Genomic DNA, 27,479 nt, shown 5'->3' with positions numbered 1-27,479 from the left:
TACATGGTCAAAATAAGGCTAACTTAATAAGGAATCTTAACTCTAGCATGGCACAGGAACCCTCCAGAAGTTTTAGCCTACAACTCCCATCATTCTTGACCATTGACCACGCTGGCTCGGTTTAATGGTAATTGGGAGTCCAACAACATTTGAAGAGCCTTGAAAACTCAACTGGCAGTTCACTGGATGACTCTGGATTTCAGTATTATGAAAGGAGAAATGTTTGCACGCTTTTAAAACACTACAACAAACCATTTCTTTGCTAATTATATTAGCCCCATTTATGGTGTTTGTTTTTTAGTAGTATTACGGGGGCTGCTGTCCAATTACGTAGTAAAGATCCTGATTAGAGCAGTGTCTTAATGAAAGTACTGTATTTTAGTTCTCAGATTCTTGGGATATTTCTTTGACTTTTTCCTTTCTAAAGAAATATATTATTATTATTATTATTATTATTATTATTATTATTATTAACTTCTGACTTTTTTGTGTGTTCTTTGGAAGCAGTGGTTTGGATATGGGTCTCCACCATATTTTAAAGTGTAGACTGATGTAGAGAATTAGCATATTTGCAGATTCACAATATTGTTCCCACTATCACCTTCAAACCTTGTTATGGTTATAAAGCCTTTGTTCAGTTTCCTATTAGTGATGTATTTAAAGAAGCAACTTGCTTGTATATTTAGAAATGCATTCTTCAAATTTGTCCTTTACTATTAACTTATTTGCCAATTTTTGCACTTTCCTATTCTTAAAGCAGTCTTGCATTTTATATCCAGAAATCTTTTATTTACTCATGTTGGTGTTCTCTTGGAATTGTGTGTACCTTTTCTAATATAATAAATCCCTTCATGGGCTTTGGAACTTAAGCGGCAATCTATAAATACATTTCAACTATCCTTTAATCATACCACCTCCCCATTAAAAAAAAACCAAAATAAGGCAATTCCTAGGCTATTTCTCAAGTTTTTATGTTGAATTCAATATTAATTGATCATTGGTGCTATGTAATTTGACATTGCTAGACTTTATACCTAAACTAGGATATCTGGTAGGATTTTATTTAAAAATCAGGTTTTTTGTTTCCAGAAAGTTTTGACAAAGCCACAGGGCTATTATCAAAATTCTTACTACTCAGTTTGAGGGTAGTTATAGGTAACCATCAAGATCACCATCAGAGTTTGGACTGAAGAGCAGGGGAGGTTACAGTAGGATGCAATTCTAGTACTACATCATTTTATGGTCTCAAAGGTGCAATATAGACACTGAGGCTGTCTTCCATCATTATCTTCTGATCTCAGTATTCTTTTACATGTGTTAAAGGAAAACAGAAATACATAGAAAACTAAGGATACAAACACCCAGCCCTCGCAAGGCGCTGGACTTGGGGAAGCAGGCATGGGGCTCTGGCAGGGTCCTAGAGCCCTCACATTCTTCTCAAAGTTGAAAAAGCACTAACTAGGCTTTGGGAAGGTGGAGGACTCTAGGACCTTGTCTGAGCCCTTACGCTTCATCCCCAGCACCATCCTTGGCAGTGCCAGGGCTACCAAAGCCTCAAGGACAGCATGCAACCTTTAGGCCTCATGTTTGATTGCTGTGTTAGGACATAACAAGTACCTCATTTTTCTGCCTCTCCCAGAAGTTAGTCCGTAACCTTGGGATGACATTACACCCTGTATTATATAAGCAGGATCAATCTTCTTTGCTTCCTAGTGAGGTTGCCTACTTCTCAGCAATGCAGAAGGAAACCAGGAGTTTGGTCCCAGACTCAGTGACTAGAAGAGCACATGTTCAACGAGAGCAGTGAGGCATCTACCAGTGCCAGATCCTGTCCTATATTTTGCCCTTGTCACAGGATAAGTAGGGAACCGAGCATGTCCCAGGAGCACCCGTTGCATCGCACAAACTGGTGGGGAAGTGCTCTGGCTTCTACAGAGATCGAGCAAGCATTGTCAAGCAGCGTGCAAGGAGAGGCCCTGAGGGACTTGATTCTAGATGATCCTCAGGATCCCTTCCAGCTCTACAATTCTGATTCTATGAAAAATGCAGCTTTGGCCTCACAAAGCAAGCAGTACCAGAATATGGAGGAGAGAAGTGAGCAGAATGTTTCTTGCCACTCCTGGTTTGATCCTTCAGGGGAAGGGACTCTACCCTATCTTACAGAGCAGGCCAAAAATTTCATGGAACATGTTGCAAACAGCATTTGGTTATGACCCACTTTTCAATTAGTCTGACATTTCCGACTCAGCAGGGCAGAAGTACCAAAAATACAAAGGTTTCTTTTAACTTGGTTTATTCAGATACAAATTGAAAGCAGTTGATGAATGGAGCACAGCCCCACTTCCTCTGCCTCCTCTCCCTCCAAAAGTCTATGATCAAGAGGAGAGGAGAAACAGCAAGAGAAAGACAGCAAGTTATAACAATGACAAATAAGCATCATGGTTCAGACCTCTGCTTTCTGGCAGCTTTAAGGGGCAATCAGACCTACTACCTACTACCAGTAGACCAGTTACCCCTAGATGCAGTTACTTTATAGATGGCTATACTGCCATCTTTTAGGCTGATAGCGCTGCTGATAAATGCAGGAAAAAATGCTTTGTAAACATATTTGCCACCTCCAGCATCCATCAATGAAGCGACTGAATTTCAAAAAGGTGGTCAATACTTGGGGGTGGGGTGGGGAGTGGCGGATCCTCTCCAGCCATTCTCATCTCTTCTAAACAAAGGTAGCTCTAATGCTATTTGAAGAATACAACAGCCACCATTTCCAGCCTAGCTGAGAGCTGGTAAATTAACATTTCAAGGCATCCAGAATTTGCTGAGCTTTTCTTTAGAAACTAGTATACCTTACAAGTCACAACATAAAACTGAAAAGCAAGTGAACATCACCACACAAGAGAAACTTAACCTTGTGTAGTGTATAAACCGGGGAAAGAAAGAGGGGGCCAAGCCTCTGGCTTTTAATATCACAATTTTGGCATTAAAGCAAAGCATTTTAAATCCATGTAACAATCTCCGGATTTCATGATCAGAATCTAAACACAAAGAGATGGAATCAAGAGAAGGAAGCAGAGGTACTTTCAATTCAAGTGAGCTGGTGGATGTTTCTACCACCACATTTTATTAAATAGCAGCCACCATATTTTTAATATGGAATAGAAAAATACCCAACAAATACAGGTTATATTGAATGAAGCCATATCCTGGTTAACTTGTCAGTTCTTCCTTTTGGATGTGCTGTGAATGGCCTCCAAGCTGAAAGAGAGCACTTGTCCAAGCCCTCCCTACTCTCTATACTGAAAAGTTATATTTGTAATTTTCGACCCATACTTCTTACTGTATCATTTGCTATGCATGATGAGATTCCGTGATTTCTAGAATGACACCACTGGGCAGAGTATGAGAGTTTAAAACGAAGGGCCATTTTGGAACTTAAAAGCAGTAATACATCTCTCTGGAAGCACTGTATCCGAGATAAATTAAAGCATGAGTAGCAACAGTTGATGCAAATCATCTTGTGAGAGCTTCTACCCCCCAATTTACACAGAACACATTCTGCTGGGCTAAAGAGACAGCTATTGGATAGGTGTCTGTGTTTTATGCTGGTTTCCACATCAAACTACAAAAAGTGAGACAGAAGCAAATGGGATTTTAAGTTTTCCTTAATAACAGAACTTGTAAGAACCAAGCACTCGGAAGGGCTTTTACTATTCTTGCTCACCCTTTTGGCTTGCTAACATAAAAATAATCTTCAGCTCCTAGGAAACACTGCCTCCTTTTCCTGCAGGTACTCTTGCACGGAGAAAGCCTGACTAAATCTATTAAGGCCTTAAATGATGACCCGTTTCTTGATCCCACTGCAAAAAAATCCACTCAGCTCCAAGGCTGCACAGAATGCTGGGGTGGATGGGAGGCAGGGATGTCAACAAGCACCTATGAAAGCTGGTAGCCCTAGGCTCTCCATGGAGCTCCCCTCCCCCCACAACACAAATTGGCAGAGTTAGCTTCTTATTGTTCTTTAAAGAGATAAGATTTCAAAGTCTTCATCCTCTGAATCAAAGAATCTTTCCAGTCTGTCTGCATCGGAAGAATCTGAAAGGCAAAGAGAGGTATAATCATAATTAATATAGTCCTGGAATTATTTACACCGGCACATATATTTAGATCTATCAAGAAGACCAGGAACGCTACTGGACTGTTTTGGGAACCAGCACATTAAGGAAAGTTGCTTGTGCAGGTAAAAGAAAAACACTGATCAGATAACATGCAAACAGGCTCTGTTCCTGTTATACCTGGGAGAGGTCAATGAATATTGTAATTTCCCTAACTCTGAAGACTGAGAGCATACTAAAGTGCTATGATGCTACACTCTTTATCCTAAAATAGCTATGTTTGTTCCCTTGCATATTACACGTGATACATTCTATACAAAGCACAATACTTTGCTTTGAAAGTGTGAATTAGCGCCTGGACACATTAATGACATGTGAGTCTCTTCACTATATTCCCCGTATGGGTTAGATGCAAAAAACAACAACATTGCCATGGTGTCTATGATCCAAAGAGAACAAGTTCAAGTAGCTGGCAATGAGATTCACCATGTCCAGCTAATTTAACAGGTCCAGTTTGACATGAGTGGGCAATAGAAACACACAGATCATTGTACTGGCAAAAAATGTTAAACAGTACCAACAGAAACCACAGAAAATGTTAGTGTACACTAAAAAGCAGAAACTCAAGCGAAGCATGCTATAATTTTATGATAAATATTAGAAACAAATTTCAAATCACATCTGATAAGGATTTTCGCAAACCTTTGACAAAATTTAAAGTTTCACAATTTGGAGTTTCACCTCAAATTTCAGATTCTAAATCTGATATCAAAATTAAACAATATTTGGTTTTTTTACCTGCTCAAGAGGATACATAAGAGTTATTATTCTAATTTACTAAATACTGTATAAAGGTAAAGGGACCCCTGACCATTAGGTCCAGTCGTGGCCAACTCTGGGGTTGCGGCGCTCATCTCGCTTTATTGGCCGAGGGAGCTGGCGTACAGCCTCCGGGTCATGTGGCCAGCATGACTAAGCCGCTTCTGGCGAACCAGAACGGTGCACGGAAACGCCGTTTACCTTCCCGCCAGAGCGGTACCTATTTATCTACTTGCACTTTGATGTGCTTTCGAACTGCTAGGTTGGCAGGAGCAGGAACTGAGCAACAGGAGCTCACCCCGTTGCAGGGATTTGAACCGCCGACATTCTGATCGGCAAGTCCTAGGCTCTGTGGTTTAACCCACAGCGCCACCCGCGTCCCCAAATATTGTATGCTGGTTGTCAAATATTAATTGCGGCTGTAAAATTATGTAATGACAATGTTACCAAATATTCTCCGTTAAAATTTGTAAAGAGGAGTTTTGGAGAGACTGCCAATATGGTTTAGTGGTTACCTAGGACCTAGCAAACCAGGGTTTACATTTCCATTCAGTCTAGCAGCTCACAGAAAGACCTCGAGTCAGTCAACTCTAACCTACTTCACAGGATTGTTGTGAGAATAACAGCAGGGGGAGACCCACATAAGTCACCTTGAGAAACAGTGGGATATAAATTTAACAACAACAAAAGGGGGGTTTGTTACAGTTATAGAGAAAATAGTATTTAAAAGTAAACGTTTTCCCACAAGCAGGAATGGTGAAATAAGTAAAGCATTCGTTAACATTTTGCTAGAAGGGAGACCAGTATCACAAGTGTATGCATAATATTTCTGGCAAGAAATAGGTTGGTCTCCTCATCCCTTCTAATGAAAGAAAATGTGCCTAAATGGTCACTATGCTCATTTTAATAGTGATTCTATATGGGATTAAACATTCCAAAACTGCAACTGAAATGAATAATTTCAGTGGGCTTTCCAATGCCGAATGCCTCATCTAGGACATATACTTTAGGTTAAGAAGAATTAAAAGCTACCACAACAATTATGCAATTGGAGTAACCAAAAAACAGTCAAATAAGCAAGCATTACCTGGAGTAAGATTCAAAACATCAGGACTAGAGAAGTGTGAAGGCTGGTGTTCAACCAGTTCAAACATTGGTAGGGCTCCTCTGATCAGTGACAACTGTTGGAAAATAATGGAAAAGTGTACAACTAGCTGGTAATTCCTCAGTCAAGGTATTTCTAGGGTTTACCATAACTTGTTAATGCTGAGCAAGACAGTTTCACACTTTATGGATTTATTTTAAAAGCTATTGCTTATTTAATATCATTTTACAGTGAAATGCAATGCATGTTTACTTCAAAGTAAGTTTGGATGTATTCATTAGGGCTTATTCCCCATTTTGGGCTGATTATTATTAAAAGCTTGCATAGCATTGTAGCCTTAGATGCTCTTTTACAAAACACCATGACTTTAAAAAAAAATCCTGGAAGACGCAAATGATCAATAAATATATTAACAAATATATCTTTAATGGGGAACTTCACAGGAGGAGCAGCAGGCAAAAAGGTTTAAAAAGAGAAGCAGCTGAAACATTTCCCTAGTTAAGTACAACCTGAACGTTCCTCTGCCCCAGGGATGGGGAACTTGTGGCTTCCTCAATGTTGCTGGACTTCCAACTGCCATCAGCCCCAGTCAGCATGGCTAATAGGGAACAGCGTTAAGGGGAGTTGCATCCAGCAACATCTAAAAGACCACAGGTTCCTCATTCCTGACCTATCCCAGATGCTGGTCACATGGCTATTAAGGAAGGCCCTGGTCTCAAAGAAGTCAAGCTAAGATCACATGGTCAACACATCTTTGCATTAATGCTGATTCTGTTCCAGTGTATTAGTCAGTGTCCATCAAAGCTGAATTCACTTCTATAATTTTTTTAAAGTTACTTGGGCACATATTATCCTTTTTTACCAAAGGACTTGCTGTAGACAAACCTTCTTTACTTGCTGGCACCAGTCATTGAAGTCTTCCTCATTGTTGCAGAAGAAGCCCTACAAGGAAAGGCAAAGTTTGCATTGGCTTAACATTAGCAGAAAATGCCTTCAAGATCAGCAAGAATCGTGTCTCGTGTTCTGTGTAAATGAATATATCTTGGAAATGTTTTGAGAAGCAGATGCATTTTGACAGCTAAAAGGTTAGTATAGCGAGAAGATGGGAGGGAGGCAAGGCAACACCACTGTCCTTGTAGGGAGAGGAATCAGCTAGAAACTAATGGAGAGCTGAAAGACAGTTAGCAGCTGTCTCACAACGTGAAAGTTCACTGCAGGTGCACACACTCACCACTGCAATTGAAGGATCAAGCTCCGCAATGCTCATTCTGCAGGGTGGATGCTGACAGTGGAAACTCTCATCAGGGATGTGGCCGCTCTCCATGGGCTCCACTGCAGGCTGAGTAGTGTGTGGGTCAAGATAGATTAATTCTTCACCTAGACAAAAATAGACGCCATAAAAAGGAAATACAATATTAGACTTCCCATGGGAAGAGAACAGATCAAATGTACGCTGTTGCTACATTTCGGGAAGATCAGGAATGGAAAAGTCAGAGAGGTCTTAAATACTTGCAAAAGGAAACAGTGAAAAATGGCGTAAGATGGTAATGCATGAGGGACCACTCAATTCAGTGCCTTTTTTCATGGGGTACTCAATGGGCACACAGTACTGGCACCTCTTTTTTGTTATTAAACATTGTGGCACTTACTGTAACAACTTCATGGTGAGTTCTAGCATCTATTTTTCTAGGGGTGGGGGGAGGAACTGACTCTATTTCTCAACAATTAATACTTTGTCTAAACCAAAATGATACACACAGATTTGTTATTTAGCAAAGCATTCTTCTTTAATGGCCATGTGTGCCATGTGACATGGCAATGTGCATCTGATAAAGTTGCTCCCTTGGTAGGCTTATAGCTGTACTCCCAAAATTTAGCTAGGTAACCCACTGATGTACTCACTGATGACAGTTACTCACCTACATATCCAATGAAATAATGAGCACTATTAGGTTTTCCTCCAATGACTCCTAAGGACTGAGGCATCATAAAACAGTGCTGGAAAACAGGCAGGCAATGAGTCACATATCAGCTGGCATAAACTGGAAAATCTACCCAAGTAAAGAACAATCTGTGTTTAGAAACATGGAGACACATGCTGGCCTGCAGATTATTTAGGAAAAGGCAGCAGAACACTCATTTTTAGAACAAATGTTCTGCTGCAAGGGAGGACCACCGCAGTGCACAAGATGTGCAAGGAGCAAGGTAATTGACAGCACAATTTAGGCATGTCTACTCATAAACAAGTTCTGCTCTCAGGTAAGTAATTTCCCCCTCTACCTTCAGTGTTTCAATGTAGGCTTCATTGATGTCTGTGAGACCAAGGCGAAGAGGTATCAGGAGCACCAAAGGTTTCCAGGACAATAGCCTGTCCATACATTCTGCTCCATCTGGATAACCATTGGAAAGCAAGTCCGATTCTGCAGCAGGAAATGCTGAAGCCCCAGGACATGGACAGCTGAGCTTGCACAGCCTTCCTATGAAGAGATAAGTCATAAGCAGAAACACTTTCAGCAAAAGTCTCAAAGAGCTGCCAAAAAACCATCCTTTGTGTTCATAGAATCTAAGAGTCGGGGCACCAACAATAGGACATTTCCACTTTCCTCCAAGCGCAATATGAAAGCACTCGAGAAGATTTCTGCTCTTGTCCTATTTCAGGCACCCACCTCTAACATGCCCCACCTAAATTAGTCAGCGGTCTGATATTTGTAAAATTCTTTCCCCTCTTTAAAGGAAGTGCCCTTGTTCATAGTGAAGAATCAGTTTCACTTTACAATCTGAAATGATGAAAGTTAATTGTACTCATTTGTCTTTTCTGGTTGGATTCTAAAGCACATCCTCACGAGAGTCAGAAGCATTGCTGTAACATAGACACTCCACAGTTCCATTCTATTCCATATAGATCTATTTCATCAAAAAGACAACACAGCCCCACAAAGGAAACACTTACTAATTTCCTCCATCACAACAGTATTGTCCATGGCTATGTGCACTGCCAAGGAGCTCCATGTATCAAAAGTGGCAAGTTTTCTAGAAGGAAGAGAACGAGAAGAAAGTTAAGAGGCAAATGCATTAGAGAAAGGAGAATCTGCCACTACATCAAGGGTTTAGAACACTTTGGAAATCCAGATTGCTACCCGGTGGTAGTCATGTAGCAAATATGGTATCCCAAGTCTTATTTTTCATATTATTTTAGCGAGCAAATTTTTGCAGCTCTTATTTCACAGGAGATGTTTCCCGTGTGTATAAAATACAAACATCATAGTAAAAGGTCAGAGATGAGACATGATCTAGGCTGACCTTCTAATAACCAGTGAGGCAGAATATCTACATAGTGCTATCCACCTTCCCCATAGACTCTTTACTTATATGGAACCCTAACCTCAATCACCCCTTCCACTAACCCAATACAAAATGCATATTGTGCTATGGTGTAAGTCAGAACTGCATATATGTGTGTTGATTTGGATAAATGTTTTCTAATCATTCGAGCCAAGGCAAATAATTCTAATTTTTAGCACAGTAACAGTTACTAAGAGTTTTGTGTACTAAAAAATAATAATACCCAAGATAGTTCGATTCACTGAGCACTTACTTGAGTACTTGTGCAACTGTGTTTGGTCCATACCACTGGCCTATGGATTTCCCCTCTCCAACTCCCATCTGGGCTGCAACAGCAAACAAACCATAATTGGTCCATAATTTCAGTCAAGGCTCTTTCTGAAATACTATGGGTACTTAAATTAGTTAGCAGATATAGTGGTGCCTTAGGTTAAGTACTTAATTCATTCTGGAGGTCCGTACTTAACCTGGAACTGTTCTTAACCTGAAGCACCACTTTAGCTAATGGGGCCTCCTGCTGCTGCCGCGCCGCCGGAGCACAATTTCTGTTCTTAACCTAAAGCAAAGTTCTTAACCTGAAGCACTATTTCTGGGTTAGGGGAGTCTGTAACTTGAAGCTTATGTAACCTGAAGCGTATGTAACCCGGGGTACCACTGTACTTAGATTTTGCTACCTCTCTGGAGCCAAAGGACAGTGAAATAATTGCAAAATGTATCAAGCAACAATCTGCATACTCCTCAAAGAAGGCATATTAGAAGGCTTAGGAAAAGCGTTCTATTGAACGCTTTCTCTATTGAAATGATTTAGGTATTAAAAAGTGGGGGAGAAATGCTCGTACTCTGTAATGCACAAGATGTCTTCAGAAGCATCAAGGAAAGTACCAAAAATGTGCTTCCATGGGGAAAGCCATACTAATCTGACACAGTTTTTATTGTTGGAAAAACCATTCTGTTCACCAGATTTTGAGAGATTCCAAGAACCCACAGTTCTCCTTAAATCATATTGCAGCTGCTTGGCATATTTGGAGACCAGGGCTATAACATGTTTCCTGCCTTCTCCATTTATCCCTAAGAGCACATTTCTGCACCTTAGCCTTGGAAGCATTAAAACTTCTGTGTTTGCTACATATGTTTGGGTGCTGCCAATCATTGTGATGTCCACTGGGGCAACTCCTGACTTTTCATTAGTTACTCTCAAGCAGTCCTCAAAAATCTTAGAATGTGCTGCACACACAGAATCCACTGACTCTTTTTAACTGCTTGACCTTAGTCAAGCATATGAATAGGCGCTGACAGACACACTGTCTGTTTTTCTTATCCTAATTATTTTCAGGAGTCTTATTTACATGGATGAATTAGTATAGGACCACAGCATCAGCAGACTTAACTCAGTGGGATTTACTTCTCAGTAAGCATGCATAGTATCAGACTGCTCGTTTTAATTTAATTGTGATTCCTAATGAAGTTGAGAGTGCCTCGTATCAGATGGTCACTAAATATGGAGGAGGTCCATCCATCCAAAAGTGGATTCACAAGACCATTTAGGTGATATATACAGCTGTCAGAGACAGACTCACAAGGGACTTTGTCTAGTGAAAACATTCAGCAAGAGTTGTTCTCTGGCACCAGATATAAAGCATACAGTTTTTTAAAAATATACCATTGTCTTCATTTGTTTGTTTGTGAGCAGGACAATATCAGGGCAATATCAAAGGTCAAACCACAGTGGACTTTTTAAAAATTAAAAACAAATAGATTTCTAATGGCTCCCTAGTAATTTGATTGCTCAGAAGAAGCATGAAGATTTTGAATAGAAGGCTATTCAGGAAAGTCTCACTGGGTTTCACTTTGTGTGCATTTCACCCCACATTCTGTGAAGTAGATGTGCCAGGATATCTTGTTGGTATTGTTACAGATGAAAGGAAGTTGAAGGTCTATCTCACTGTACAGTAGCCTACCCTGCAGAGTAAAATCTCTTGATTAGAGCCTTCTTCTCTGGGACAAGATTTACAATAGGAAATGAAAAAAGTCTAATTGCATGGGCTCTAGTGTTGTCCACATGAGCTACAAAGGAAAAATACAGGTAACTCACTGACAAGTAAGACTTCAGGAACAGTTCTATGCACCTGGTAGAAAGTCCCACTGAGCCCAATGGTGTTTACTTCTGAGCAGATATGTATAGGATTGCACTATTATAGAAATAAGCATAATTCTGAAATGGCCCACATCTAGATCACCTAGTTCCATAAAATGTGAAATCTGAATCACCTCCATCACCATGTTTCCTCCTCCTCCTCCAAAACTCACATAACGACCTCTCTTTCTGAACAGCACAAACAACATATGTTGTTTTGTTCATTTACAGCAACAGCAACAGATGCTTTGAATATACCATTGTCCTCATTAGTTGGCATGAGTTTACTGTCTAAACACAGTCCACATTCTTAGTATATAGTTAACAGTGCAATTTATAAGTGGTTTCCCTCAAAAAACTAAAAATCAGGAACTCCTTACTGCAAGGAAGGGATAGAAACACAGCATAGGTATCCATCTTACCTATTTGGTGGATTGAGTAGTAGCTGTCTTTTTTGTCAATGAAGGCATTTAGAACATTGTAATAGTTTTCCATTTGCTTCTTCCCTTTCACCCACCTCCAATCTGAGATATAGAAGATCTAATCAATTTTCTCAACGCCACACATTATTTGTTTTCACAACATCACAAAAAATGGCAAAGAATATTGAAGACTATAATCCCGAACTATTCAACAAAACCGTTTGGCAAAGAAATGGAAAGCAAAATCAACATTTTACTTTCCAGTCTGGTCTCTGAGTAGCAAAAGACACCTCAATCTTGTTTTCACACCCTCCAGTTGAGTGTTTACTTGCATTCCTGTCATGTAGCACTAACAGCAACGATTTATTCCTACTGTGACAAATCCATGCTCAAAAAACACTTCACACTGCAAGGAGCAAGCAAGTTGACCCACCACCAAATAATTGCAGGTTAGCATGTCCCTTGTGAATTGCACTTTTACCCAACGTATTATCTATTATGAAGGAGGTGGTGCTACTAAGGATGAACTGGAATATTATATTTAGGGACAGCTTTATTGTCTAGTTCTTCACAGTTTAAATACAGTTTTTAAAAGGCCCTTTTGGTATCTGAACACACAAACATATGACATTGTCACAGTACCATATTCATTTGTTTTGGGGGGGATTTGACTTACCTCTGCCTAAGTGTCTGCAAACCAAGGCCTGAGCAAAGATCATCTGACCACACCTTAACATGCAGCCCCAGCCAGTGTCAGATGTAGGACCTGTTCCCCCTGGAACCAAAAAGAAAGAATAGAAACCAACCATAGTGGCACATGTGGCATATGTGGTGTGGGGCAATGTGATTTTCGCTGTATACCTGAGCAGACATAGGTTGCAAAGCCCAGAAACTCGGCTATGGCTGTAATCCTATTTACATTTGTTGGGGTTAAGACCCACTGAACACAGTCTGACCTATTTCTGCATTGGCATTCATAGGACTGCACTGTATCATATTGGTCTTCTCTTCAGCTCAGAAAAATAAATGCAAAAATTAGATGAAGTAAAATATATTTATGTAACACACATACACACATTTTTTTTATTGCACTGAACCTGGATTACACATAGTATTGGAAAAAGAGCTACAGATATTTTGTAGCCATTATAAGAACAACTTATAACTTGGGAGAAGGGGAATGACCCTAATTCAGTGTTAGAAACTGAGATATGAAAGCTACGAGCACCTTAAACCTAGCTTATAGGCGGAACAACGGAATGTCTAGGCACTCTTTTTTATAACAAGAAAACAAAGCTGAAAATGAATGAACGGCAGCTAAAGTATTATGCTCATTTTTTGCATGGTCTAGTTCAGGGGTCAGCAACCTTTTTCAGCTGTGAGCCGGTCCACCGTCCCTCAGACCATGTGGTGGGCCTGACTACATTTTGAAAAAAATTAATGAAGGAATTCCTATGCCCCACAAATAACCCAGAGATGTATTTTAAATAAAAGGACACATTCCACTCATGTAAAAACACGCTGATTTCCGTCCGCAGGCCGGATTGAGAAGGCAATTGGGCCGCATCCAGCCCACGGGCCTTAGGTTGCCTACCCCTGGTCTAGTCCTTCCCCTGCCCAACCCCCTGATATTCTTAAGAGAGTCTCTTCTCCAGTCTTCAGAGAGTAGCTGGAAGTAAGGGAGGCAGAAAAAGGTCCTCCGTTCCTTCCACTCTTCAGTTTTAATCTGAAATCTTAGGGGCAGTGTGATGGGATGGTGAGCTGCTTGTGCGTAAAATCCTGATCCCTCAGAGTTTGGCTAAGTTCCCAAACCTCTGTCTGTGATGGAGCTCCTTAAGCATGGCTCCATCAATCGCTCGTTGCATCGGACAGTGGGCGTTTACGGAACTTCTTCCAGCATAAAAGCTCCTTAACGGAAACGCGTCTTCTGGACTCTCGGCGTGACAGTTTCCGCCGAGGAGTGGGTGTCCCTACGGGAGGTCCTGAAACCTCTCCACTGTTCTCGCTTGAAGTATCTCTGAGCCCTCCCTCCGACTCACTTTCCCTTGGAACTCCACTTCTCCCCCTGCTGGTCCCCTCCTCCGCTGAGTGGTCTCTCTCACCCTCCATGAGCCCTTTCACCTCCTTCGTCTCAGATGACAGTTCCCTGACATCCACCTCCCCTCTAGGGCCCCCTTCACCCCCTTCCCTCCCCTCCTCTGCGGGAGGCGAGGGAGCAAAACCCCTGAAGGAACCTCCCTCATCTTCCGAAGTTTCGAACACTTCCCTCCACCTTTTGCTGTTCCCGGTTTCCAAGTACTCCTCCTCCTCGGAGTCTGTACCCCCTTCCAACTCCGATTCCCTGAATCCCTCCAGTTCCTCCTCATCGTCGGTGGCGCCAAAGTACTCCCTCCGGAACCTCGCTACTGTCTGAGGTTTCCTGGGGAACCTTTGGTGGAACGTTTCGATCAAGACCTCGTCATGGACCTCCTCTGCCTTCACCCAGGTGTTTTCCGACTCCGGTTCCCCTTCCCACGTGACCAAATACTCCACCTGATTACCCTTCCACCTGGAGTCGATGATTTCCGCCACATAGTTGCGGCTTTCCCTTTCTTCTATGGCTGGCCCCCGTGTGGACACCCCTTCACCTTCCCCCCTGTATGGTGACAGTAATGACCTGTGGAATACTGGGTGCAGTTTCATGTGGTTCGGTAACCGGAGTCTGAAAGCCACTGGGTTGACCTGTTGGATGACCTCAAATGGTCCCAATCTTTTGGGTCTCAATTTCTTGCAACTCCCCTTGAACGGCAACCCTTGGGTTGATAGCCAGACCCGACTCCCCACCCTAATTGTTTCACCTTCCCTTCTGCTCTTGTCTGCCTGCCTCTTATATTCTTCTTTGGCCCTTTCTAAGTTGTGTTGGAGTTGACGATGGATCGCTTCCATTTCTTCTACAAAAAGTTCAGCGGCCGGAACACTCCATCTCTCTCCTCCTTCCCCTGGAAACGCCCTGGGGTGGCACCCATAATTAGCCAAAAAGGGGCTCATCCCTGTGGACACATTCTCTGCATTATTGTAAGCAAATTCCGCTAGTGCCAACTTTTCGACCCAATCGTTTTCTCTGTCATTGACATAACACCTCAGGTATTGTTGAAGGATACCGTTTGCCCTCTCCGCCTGCCCATTGGTCTCAGGGTGCCTGGCAGTCGAAAAGTTGACCTCTACGTGCAACAAGCTCATAAGCTTCCTCCAGAATCTGGACGTGAACTGTTTCCCTCTGTCGGAAACCAGCCTCAAGGGGGCGCCATGCAGCCTAAAAATATGTTCTACAAACAATTTTGCTGTCTCTTCCGCCGTGACTGCATGTGAGCAAGCTACAAAGTGACCCATCTTAGTTAACTGGTCTACTACGACTAGTATGGCGGTTTTCCCCTGGGATTTGGGCAGATCAGTCATAAAATCTATCGACACCGCCTCCCACGGTCGTTCTGGTGTGGGTAACGGTTCTAATAACCCCGCTGGTGCCCGCCTTTCTCCTTTGGCTCTCTGGCATTGGTCACACCTTCTCACATACTCCCGTACATCCTCCCTCACCTTGGGCCACCAAAACTCCCTGGTCACCAACCACATGGTCTTGTGTTGCCCAAAATGCCCCGCTGTGGGATTGTCGTGCAGCTGTTTGAGTACTCTCCCCCTCAATTCCCCTTCGGGTATATATAGCGCCCCTTTGTAATACAATGCCCCGTTTCTTTCTTCAAAACCTCCGGGGTCTTCTCCCTCTCTCCTTAAACCTCTGAGCTTATCCTGGGCGTACTCATCATTTACCGTTCCCTCTACCAGTTCTCTTTGCCCCACCCAGGCCGCACCACACACCCAGTGGTCCTCTGGGATAATATGTCTCTCTTCTGGCGCTCCCTCCCCCTCCAAATATTCAGGTTTGCGAGAGAGAGCGTCCGCTCTGATGTTTTCTGGACCTGGCACATAGCAGATTTCAAAATGGAATTTGGAGAACTCCTGGGCCCATCTCACTTGGCGTTGGTTGAGCACTCGTGCCGTTCTCCAATACTCCAAATTCTTGTGGTCCGTACACACTTGCACCTTATGCTGTGCGCCAATTAGTAAGTGTCTCCATCTCCGGAACGCTTCGTGAATGGCGAGTAGTTCTCGGTCATATACCGTGTAATTCCTCTCGGATTTGTTCAGCTTACGCGAAAAGAAGGCACACGGTCTCCATTCCGACTTATTGCTCCCTGGCTGAAGCAGCACCGCCCGGTCTGAGGCATCAGTTTCCACTCTCATGGGTTTTTGTAAATCCACATGCAGGAGCTGTTCTTCCGAAGCGAATGCCTTTTTCAATTCCTCAAAAGCGTGCTCCGCCTCCACCGTCCAAACGAATTTCTTCTTGCTGCTTAGACAGTCCGTGATGGGAGCCGTTAAGTGGGCAAAGTTCTTGATGAATTTACGGTAAAAGTTCCCAAACCCTAAGAACCTTTGCACATCTTTTTTCGTTTTCGGTGTCTTCCATTCCAGCACCGCCTGTACCTTGCCTGGATCCATGGCTAATCCCTTGTCTGATAAGCGGTACCCCAGGAATTCCACCTCCTTGGCGTGGAACTGACACTTCTCCAATTTCACCCACAACTGGTTTGCTTGCAGCTGGCTCAGCACTTCCCTGACATCCTTTACATGCTGCTCCTCATTCTCTGAATATATCAGCACGTCATCGAGGAAGGCCACGCAATTCTTGTAGAGCAAAGGTCCCAGTACATGGTTCATGAGCGATTGAAAACAGGCGGAGCCTGCTTGTAATCCAAAGGGCATAACGAGATATTCGAAAGCCCCTAGGGGGGTGAACATCGTTGTCTTCCATTCATCCCCCTTCTTTATTCGTATCAGGTTGTACGCTCCTCTCAGGTCCAGTTTCGTGAATATCTTTCCCTTCCTCACCCTGGTCAAAATGTCATCAATCCTGGGCATGGGGAAAGTCACTGGTTCTGACACGGCATTTAGCCGCCGGTAGTCCACGATCAATCTCGGTTTATCCGTGTTTTTTTTGTCCACAAAAAACACTGGGCTGCCCCCCACCGCTCTGGACTCTCCGATGAAACCTCTCTTCAGGTTTTTGTCAATAAACTCCCTCAACTCCTGCATTTCCCTGTCTGACATGGCGTACAGCTTGCCCACGGGGAGCTGGGCCCCAGGGACCAGGTTAATTTGGCAGTCAAAGTCTCTATGCGGTGGTAGTTTATCTGCTTCCCTTTCGCTGAAGACCTTGCTCAGGTCAGCGTATTGTTTGGGCACCTTCCCTTTGTCCGCCACTTCCATCCCTGCTAGGGAGGCTTTTGCCCCTTCTGGCACCTTTCCCTCTTTGCAGTGTTCCAGGCAATGTGCTGACCCAAAGGAGACCACTCTCTGATGCCAGCCCACTAGCGGGTCATGCAACGCTAGCCAGCTCATTCCCAAAATGACTGGCGCCCCTCCCAGGGTGGCTACATTGAACGCTATCCTTTCAGTGTGCCTTGCCACCCTCATAACCATTGGGACGGTCTGTAGGCTAACTTCTCCCCCCAACAGCTCCCTCCCATCGATCATGGTGACCTGCAGGGGGTTGCTTAAAGGGAGTGTCTGTATCTGGTGTTCAGCTGCAAACTCCTTGCTCATAAAATTACAGGAGCTGCCTGAGTCCAACAGCGCCTTGGTCTTTAGTGGGTATCCGTTTGCCAGCTCTAGCAGCACCTCTATTACTAGAGCTGGTCTTGGAGGTTCCGGAGTGGGCACTTTTACTGCTCCTTGGCCTGTCTGCAGTGCCCTGACAGTGGCAGACAGGCGTTGGCTTTTACTGGCTCCTGGACTTCCTCCTCCTTCCCCCCAACAGCTCCCGCCATCCCTTGCCATTCCTTTCTTTGCGGGCAGACTCTGGCAAAGTGACCTGGCTGCTGGCAGAGGTAACATTTCTTGGCGCTCTTTCCCTCCTTCTTCCTCCCTTCACTGGGATTTGAAACTGCGCGCGCGCGCGCTGTTCCAACTTCCATCGGCTCTCCGGGCGGGAAACTGGGTTCTGGAATCTCTGGAATGCGGAAATCCCTCCAACGCTCTCCTTTCCCCTCCCGCTTCTCCAAGGCTCTTGCCTCCTGGCGCGCTCCAATGGTCAGCGCTGATTTGGTCAGCTGGTCCATAGACTCCGCCCTGGGCGCCCGGGAAAGTTCGTCTTTCACCGCCGAAGAAAGCCCCTCTTCAAAGAGCATTTGAATGGGTTCCGCCGATAGGTCCCACCCCAATTTATGTATCAACATTGTAAACTCAGTCCAGTACTCACGAACCGATCGGCTCCCCTGTTTGCAAGCCATCAATTGTCTGCGCACCAGCCCCTGTTCAATCTCGCTGGAAAACATCAAATCCATGGCGCGAAAAAACTTCCTCGCGTCCTTCAGCATGTCACTATTCCCTGCCATCAGGGGCCGGACCCAGTCTCTCGCCCCCCCTTCGAGATGGCCAATCACAAACGCCACTCGCGATGCCTCATCGGGAAAGTCGTTAAACTGCAGTTCGAGAGCATACTGCATCTCTGTCCTAAAGGCTTGGTAGTTCCTGGGGTCCCCCCCAAACTTCTGCACCATTCCTGGCATCTTTCTTGCTAGTGTAGCGCCTTTTGCCTTTTCTGCATCCTGCGCCCTCCTTTCTTCTAGCCTCGCCGTTTGCATTGCTAGCTGGAGTTCCAAAACTCTGTACCTTTCTTCCAGAGTTGGACCTTCTCCAGCTCCTGCTGCTCCTCCGGCTCCGGCTGGGTTGCTCATGATGCCTCTCTGCACAAGCTGCTTTCAGGGACTGTCCGATTGCTGTGATGGGATGGTGAGCTGCTTGTGCGTAAAATCCTGATCCCTCAGAGTTTGGCTAAGTTCCCAAACCTCTGTCTGTGATGGAGCTCCTTAAGCATGGCTCCATCAATCGCTCGTTGCATCGGACAGTGGGCGTTTACGGAACTTCTTCCAGCATAAAAGCTCCTTAACGGAAACGCGTCTTCTGGACTCTCGGCGTGACAGTTTCCGCCGAGGAGTGGGTGTCCCTACGGGAGGTCCTGAAACCTCTCCACTGTTCTCGCTTGAAGTATCTCTGAGCCCTCCCTCCGACTCACTTTCCCTAGTAACTCCACTTCTCCCCCTGCTGGTCCCCTCCTCCGCTGAGTGGTCTCTCTCACCCTCCATGAGCCCTTTCACCTCCTTCGTCTCAGATGACAGTTCCCTGACAGGCAGTACTGCACCCAGAGCTTAGAAACTGCTCACACTAATGAAATTCCCAGTTGCAAAATGCGCCTAGAACAATGCGAGTTTTGCACACTGCCCTAATTCAGTGGTAGAATATCTTTATATGCAGAGGGTCCCAGAATCAATCCATGGTATCTCCTGGTAGAGCTGGGAATGTCCTCTGTCTAGAACAAACTACACTGCCAATCAGTGTAGATAGACCAAAGGTCTGACTCAGTATAATGCTTTCCATGTAACCCTAACCGTATAAGAAAACATTAATTTCCACCTATACTTTTAATTATTATTTTTAACACCTTAAAATGGATGTGGGTTGTCACCTTCTTGAAAATTCTCTCCATCCTCAGCATTCTTTAGAACTATCAACTTTGGCTTCCAGCGCATTTTTTAAAAATCCAATAGCAATGTTATTGAAAGTAACATATTGCCAAATTGTTTTAACTAATATAAGCTATTTTCCTCTTTTGCAAGTCAAGTATTGATCTATTTCATGTTTCTTTTCATCTCTAATCCACCTTTCGCCCAACAAGTGATCCCAGGGTATGGGTATACAGATATGCAACAAATAAATTATTCTGGGAATAGACTTCTAAAGCACCACACACCCGCCCTCCAAAACAAGTTTCCTTTATATTTTTCAACTTCTGCATTTTTTGTGTGTTTCCTGTTTTCCAGGTGGGAGCACATTTCCTTTTTCTATGAATACCAGAAATAGAATCAAATGTCGCATCAGAACAGAGGAAGAAGTAAAGTTGCTTTCCAGAAGCTAGCAGAGCAACATGCTTCTATGCCACCCTTCAATGAGCAGAACAGAGCTTTCAGATTTTGGGAGCACAACTCAACACATAATCCCTGCTGTCATCACTGGGCTAAGGGGCAATTGGGTACTAAGAAATAACCCAACTTCATTTGAGGTGTAACATAGTGAATGAACTCTCCTACTTACCAATGGCAGGAAAGCTTTTTCTGTATGTGAACCAAAGACGAGAGGTCACGTCTAACAGGATCTCCTCTTTCTCTAAGGAAGTGAAAACACCAAATGTCATTTTTTCTGGAAGTGTGTTGACACTGTGATGATTCAGTGGTACTGTCACTGAATTAATTAACCAAACCAAGAGAAATTTTTTAAAAAGTGGTTCCTTTTAGGGAGGTTTAGGAACCTTTTAGGTTCATCAGCTCTCTGGACTACAGACTACAAAAGGTACAAGACAACTAAGCCAAGACTAATACAGTATGCATGTGGGAGAATACACATTAACTTTTCATCTTTTATTGGGAGCTCTCTCTCTCTCTTTATTTTAGCCTTTAGATTCCAGAGCCTAAGCTCATTCAGGGAAATGGGGAAGGAGGGTGGACTGCACATCTGTATTTGAATGATGACTGCTCTCTCTATGAATATTCAATGGAGGTAGTTAAGAAGTGAAAAGAGAAAGGCAAGCTGTTAAATCAAAGCCACAAACATACACCCCAAGCCTTCAAAAAGTAGAGTTAGCAACACAGCTGACTGGAGTATTTATAGCCCTTCAAATACCTGTTAATACACTATATTTTCTCCCCAGGATCCAAACAGGCTCTTTGGTTTCCGGGAAGTCTTCATACTCAAACCTGAGAGTATCGTACGTGAGCGTAGCTGTTCAAAAACAAAAATACACAAGACTGTGACTAAACTTTTGAGGCTTTTGTCCCTGCATGTGAGGATCAACATGTAGCTAAGGTTTGGAGGTTATACCTACCAAATTTTTGCAATGCAGTTTCCTTATTCAAAGAGGTATTAAAATGTTTTTTTAAAATGTGTGGTTTCAGATAAAATGAACATTTCTAAATATATTTTGGGAGAAAATAAGTTCAAAAGTCCATATTTAAATGTGCATTTTCATCAAGATTTTTTAAAAGCACCACACCAACATAGAAAAGAATGGATTGATAAATGCACGCTTATGAACTGATCTGCCCATCACCAATCTTAAAACCTCAACATTTCATTTCTTCCTTTTCCAGCATATGTAGACCCAAGACAACCCAATAGTGGGGGTGGCCTCATCACCATTATTCACACCCAAACACACAGCAAAAGAACCAGTAGCCAATTTGTTAACAACGTGACACACGTTGCTCCATGTCAAGCTGAATTTTCTGTTCACTGTCTGCCAAGATAGATACTCTGCTGGAATCCAGCCACTTACAGGATGCATCTAGATTCTGGTCTTTCATTGTATGTTCTAAAGTGGTTTTCAACCGGTGGGTCACACCAAGGCCCACCTGCGCTTCAGTTTTTTTAGAGAAAGAAGAATAAAGATAGGAGGAGCAACAGGAGATGAGGTAACAGAGCAAGAACAACTCAGAGGGAAAAAGCTGAAGGCTACAACTTTCCTTGAGTTAGATGAGAAGAATATTATGCAATTTTCAAAATTTACACACTTCGCTCCTCATAACCCTTCAGGGATTTGGGCTGCGAGGAAGACTCCCTCATCCCCAGAAGTGCTATTTCACTCCCAATTTACAGATTAGGAACCTGTCTTACATTTCACTTTTATTGGGAGCAAAAGAGACACTCCAACACTTATTCCACGCTACACTGGCAGAGGGCCTTCTTAGCAATGGTGTCCTGGTTGTGGAACACTCTTCTCTTGAAGCTTGGCTGGTGTTTACTTTGCCTGTTTTGTGGTACCAGTTGAAGACAGAACTCTTCCTCTAGTCTAAGCAGTGGTTCCCAAATGTTTTCGCGATTCCCACTTGGTTCTAAAAACTCCTCTCCAGTGTCCCTTACCTTATCCCATAAAAAGCATTACTCAGAATAGCAGTTTGCACGACCCACTAAAGAAGATACTCGCACAATAAAATTCTAAACAGTAACAACTGCACATTTATTCAAAATCCAATTCAAAATATATAGTTTAATTAAGTCGGCAAAATTGATGACCCTGATCCAAAGATACCAGCTTTTCAAAGGCTGATAGTCATTTACACCTGCAGTGCCCCTGCCTCTTGTGCTCCCCCCAGATAATCCCACTGGCTCCTGGGTGGGTACCATCTACCAGAGGTACCCCCTTGCACTTAAGATTGAGGGGGCCCAGTTCACATTGCAAGTGTGTGACATCATGCACACGTTGCATTGACAGGACAAGGCAGAGCCCAGTGCGGCATGGCTTCCTCTCTCATGCTCAGGAGGAACCAGCCACGCTCGGCTCCTCACTCGGCCTCCTCTACCCCCTCAGCATTGAGGGGGCCCGGGCCCCTGCCAGCTGTTTTTGAGGGAGTTGAAAACACTTCCAACCCCTAGGAGTTGGCATGCCTGCCACCCACTTTGAGAACCACTTGTCTAAGCCACCTGAGTATATTGGGGTTTACATGAGAGATGGACCTGTTTAAATGCTTTTCAACTGTATTTTATTGACATATTGTATTTTATATTGTTGCAGCCTAGCCTGGGATCAAATGTGATGAGGGGCAAGAAATAAATCTGATAAACAAATGTAACCTTTCCCCAATTTACTCATATCTGCAACACTAAAAGTAACATGATGAACAAGTAGCAGGAGGCTGAAATCTATAAAAAGAGAAAATTCTATGCCTCTGTAGCAACACCAAAGGAACCATACAACCCATTTCTAGGAATCTGAATCAACATGAACAAATCAAGGTTCTGAAGCAAATATGCACCTCAATGTCACATCTTTCTCTCCTTGACCTTCTTCATTTTGTGTAGTCAAAAAATCAATAGATCTCCAGATCATACATTCAGTTCAAATTTCACATGCTCTGCAGCCTCACCTTAGAGGGCATCATGCCCCACTACTAGCTTATTATATTCTGTTCCCAGACAGTCAGGATGCCCATCAAGTCACATATCAATAATTCCTCTGCATTAAGATGTTTCAATATCAAGATTGATATATATTATAAACCACATGATACTATGGTCAAGTTAGTATGACGATAAGCAGCAGAAAGATGGTCCCAGCATACACAGGCACATGGTTTAGCTTGTTGTGCCAGCCGCAGTATCTTTCATCTGTTGACTTTTATGGGGCTGCTCTGGAACAAATAACTTCTGGCAACCTTACCAAGTGTGCAGTACAAGGAAAAACTCTTGTCAATTAACTGTGGCAAGAAATCAGAAAAGCAATCAAAAGGACTCAACTATACATAGAAAGCTAAAAGATCATCCAGGAGATCTCTAGGAGATGGCAACCTGCTGCTGCTGATTATATATATTTTATCCCCTCCCCCCAAAAAATTAGAATATTTGGGTGGGAAATAAATTAAATATAATTATTTGATTTATTTTGCAACGAACACATTGACATCCATAAAAGGGAGGGTAAAAATCCCCCCTCCTCTCACCAGAAGCCACGTACTGTAAGTATTATTATTTCTATTCTATTGTATGATCTTCATTCATGTTTGTTTGCTATCTATTTTTGTTATTCCTTCAACTGGCACCTCATATATTATATCACCATACTTTCTTTCATCCAAAGGAGATAGGACTCTCACAAACATCGTTTTAACAAAGTGGAAGCAGTCAGGAAGTCCAGATTTGTAGTGATACAGTCAACATTGTTTTCTCTATTCTGGACGTATGATGTTATTATTATTGGAAGTTTTTAATGTTTGATGTTTTAACGTATTTTTATTTTTCTGTTGGGTACTGCCCAGAGTGGCTGGGGAAACCCAGTCAGGTGGGTGGCATACAAATAATAAAATCAGTAGTAGTACTAGTAGATAGTCACAAACCGGCAAAGAAAGCACCCAGTTTATTTACCCCCATCAATATTTGTTTTCACAAAAGTGACTCAAAGTGACTTAAAACAAAGAGATGCCATCTTATCAGGAAGGGTGTTCCACACAGTGCCAGAACTGGACATTTAATATGGCGGCACCTACCCTTTGGAAATCCCTCCCATTATATATCAGACAGGCAGAGTCTCCATTGTCAGTATCTGAATTTATTTGAAATTGTTCCATATATGCAATTGTTTTAACTGTTTTTATTGTGTTGTGAAATCGCTTCAATAAGTTTCATAGGAAGCAAATCCAAAAATAAATAAATAACACAGGCCAATTATCACCATTATAGGCTATTCATGCACAGTTATTTTTACTGGTCAAAGCAGAAGAGGTTTACGTCGCCTATCCGGACACAGCCATCATTTTTACAGACAAATGATTCTATATTACATGTCAAAGGAAGGACAAAAAATGAAATATAACGAGGAACTGCCATTACACTCTGGGAAATGGTACATCATTCTCACAGCTGTCTGTGAACCTAGGCAACATGAAAAAACTCAAAACCACTTGTTCTATCTGCTTTGCAACTTCCACAGCTAGAATGGCCAGGCTTTATAAAGAATGGCCATTGTTAAGACTCTTAGTAATGAGAAAATCCTATTCATGTCTCAGTGATTATAGTCAAAGATCAGAACAAAATAAACTGTTAGTGTTTCTGGAATGCCAAGCTACAATAAAGAAAGCCACCTCAATTACTGAGTCGTCACTTCACTAGCTCAAGAGCAACTTCTTGGGCAACTGATCCTTAGCAACCGATGTTAAAATAAAGTGTTTATCATAGTGCCAGTTTCAAGAAAGTAAGCAAATTATTGGTTAGTGTTAAGGCACTGGAGATAAGCCCCAACTATTAAAAATGTCAAAATATGACTGGGATGAAATTGGGAAAAATCTTTAAAAAAATTACCACCACCAAACCCACAAAGAAAAAGGCCCCAGGGTGCCCTTTTGCATGACTTCAGCATGTGACCAACCAACAGAAAACAAAAGAGCAAAACAGTATATAACAACAACAACAACAACAACAACATTCCACAGGTGGCCAGTAGGTGCAGTGGCTAGAGAGCTGGATATGGGAAACCCAATAACAGCCAAAGTAGTCATGACATTATTACCACCATCAACCCTTTTATGGCTGTTTGCATGTTTAAAAAATAGCTTGCACACAATACACACCCAGCTGGACTGAACCACGGCATGGAGCAAAGGGTGACTTTATGAATTTGCCACACTATAGTCCTGAAACAGCTCTCAAACACCAGGTATTTGTAAAAATCGAAAAACCACAAACACAGACACACTAGGACAAACTGTGTTAATAGTTTGGTCTTTAGCTGTAAAGCTCACTCTGTAGTACTGGACAGATTACTATTTTTCAGTCTAGCCCATTTCACAGGGCTTCTGGGAGACTAAAATACCACTCTGAACTCCTGAGAGAACAGGCAGAATACAAATGCAATTTTTAAATATGTGGCTGACATCAAATACACAGCAAGTAAAAGCCAACAATTTGATCTGAACTAGGAATCTTCTTCCACAAGGCAAGTGATCACAGACACAATTCTGAGTTGCCCTCAAGCATTCTGGCTGAAGGAAACAGGTTACCTGCAATCAAATTACTCTAATACTGTATTGCAACTAATTCTAATTATTTTCACTTCATATGGCTTGATCAAAATTCCAAAAGATAGGGCTGCCATGGAGCTATGGTGTGGTGAAATAAAGAGCATATATTTTTGGAGGGTATTTGTATAGTTTTAGGAGCCATACATTTCATACCATGATGGATTCAGAACAACTGATTACTACATGACAGTTCATCAGTAGGGGTATGCCAGTAGGGGGGGAAAGAGAATACTGTGCATTTCTGTCAGACATGAATGATTGGTTATCTGGGAGGCACCTAGGGGCTTTCAACAAAGTTCAGTAGGGCACAGATTTAAGAATGTGTGTGTACTTGCTTAAGTTATCTTATTTAGTGGGGGAAACCTAAGAACTTCAGTCCTTGACTATCACATGTTTTTCCACCTACTGGGGAAGTTCAAGGAGGGGATGAAGAATAAGAGAGTTACTTGATTCGCTATCTTATTCTTTACTATCCTCACGGTTTTTCCATCTTAGTTGTAGCACTTTGACATAGTATTATAACCAGCTGTCATGCAGCCGCACTGTCCCACAATGCCCCAAGGAGAATCCACTGCAGCAACATGTCGAGGAGCAAAAAAACAAAAACACACTTTCAGCTTACAAGGCCTCACACGCAAACTTCACCAACTCCCACTAATTCCCAAGTTCTTGTCAACTTCATAAAACTTTTAACCCTGGCATACTTCACTAGGTCACAGCACCCACCGGTGATGAAGCGTCAGCACTGTGGACTGAAAACACCATTCTATGCTAATGCTAGGAAGACAAAAAACAGGCTGGCTTGGGCAGGGAATGCATAAATAGCATACAATGCCATAGCAAGCTGTGTGTCTATTACAGAAACGAGACCGGGAAGCGAAGTACCACGTTTGCCTGACTCCTTTTAACAACTTTACCCAATGACCTCTTCTATAAAGGAAGTGTGTCCCCCTCTCTTTTTTGAGACACGACCTCTTGTGCCCCCGACACAGAGCGCCCCCCTTCCATCTCCCCACTCTTTGAACGACCCTCTCCCTAGCCCATCCCGCAACACCAGCTTCTCCTGATAAACAGACCGATCCTCCACCCTTTCACAGCCCTGAGCCACAGACACAAAGAAACGCCCCCCCCGCCGGCCCCCGAATAGCCTCCCCATTCCAGTAACCCAGACATTTCCCTTCTCTCACCCGCGTCCATTCTGCCCCCGCTCAAGATTCAGGGGCGACCACGGCTGTCTCCTTACAGAAACAGACCACCACAACGGCGCACTCTAACCTACTCGCCTCGACTGTCCGACTCTCGCCCAATCGCGTAGCTCTTCGCAGCCCATCTGAGTGGCGGATAGGTTCGTTGAAGAGGTCAACAAGCTCTTCTGCACCGCATCGCTTCCTCCTGATGCTAGGGAGGCGCCATCTTGCTGTACGGAGAGGGTGACTCTGCCAAACGGGCTCCTTTAGGTCCAACTTCGCACCTTTCTGAAGTGGGGGGCGCTTTGATTTCTTCAGGATGTGCTCCCGAGCTCTCCGAATAGTACAACCACCACAGGATAGGAAAAGCTCAGACCGTGGAGGCCGCCATATTTGTGTACGGAACCTTAACGCCCCGCCCCCTTACCCCCCCACCTGCAACATTGCAGTGTCTAGGAGTTCACGTCACACTTCCATTCTAACCATATTAAAGCCCCACAAAAGTCCGGCCTTCTTTCTGTGTACCGACAGTGAGGTAAAAAGCCGTTGCTGTTGTTGTTTTTTTAAAAAGGCAAGTGTGCTGTAGATGCAGGTACGCTCTGACCAAACGCCGCCTGAGGACCGCCCCTGTGAAACGGCTGCTCCTTCCGTACGGAAGTGGCCGTTCAGGGTGCGGCGAGGCGGCTGAGGTGACTCGACA

At 43.3% G+C, this 27,479-nt stretch overlaps 1 protein-coding gene across 1 annotated transcript; it reads right to left on the bottom strand.

Moving 5' to 3' along the window:
* Positions 1-2,276: 2,276 nt before the first annotated feature.
* Positions 2,277-26,934, bottom strand: ATG4B (autophagy related 4B cysteine peptidase). The gene is made up of 13 exons (XM_083613885.1): positions 26,780-26,934; positions 20,707-20,805; positions 20,122-20,193; positions 12,611-12,709; positions 11,935-12,036; positions 9,632-9,704; positions 8,987-9,066; positions 8,317-8,513; positions 7,956-8,034; positions 7,268-7,413; positions 6,922-6,978; positions 6,019-6,112; positions 2,277-4,092 (listed from the first exon to the last, which is right to left on the bottom strand). Exons 1-13 carry the CDS (start codon positions 26,787-26,789, stop codon positions 4,019-4,021), a joined length of 1,182 nt encoding a protein of 393 aa, XP_083470011.1. The 5' UTR covers positions 26,790-26,934; the 3' UTR covers positions 2,277-4,018.
* Positions 26,935-27,479: the final 545 nt, after the last annotated feature.

This window comes from Podarcis filfolensis, assembly GCF_964270895.1.
Source record: "Podarcis filfolensis genome assembly, chromosome: 5".
NCBI lineage: Eukaryota > Metazoa > Chordata > Lepidosauria > Squamata > Lacertidae > Podarcis > Podarcis filfolensis.
The sequence above is the reverse complement of the archived record's forward strand: the minus strand, read 5'-3'. Positions and strand labels throughout refer to the sequence as shown.

What these genes read in the sequence shown, in the direction of transcription:
- ATG4B (XM_083613885.1), bottom strand. An exon ending in CCTACATTGAAACACTGAAG is followed by an intron (nt 8,035 to 8,316) that starts GTAGAGGGGGAA and finishes CCTGTTTTCCAG; the next exon opens with CACTGTTTTATGATGCCTCA. An exon ending in TGTTTTGAATCTTACTCCAG is followed by an intron (nt 4,093 to 6,018) that starts GTAATGCTTGCT and finishes TTTGCCTTTCAG; the next exon opens with ATTCTTCCGATGCAGACAGA.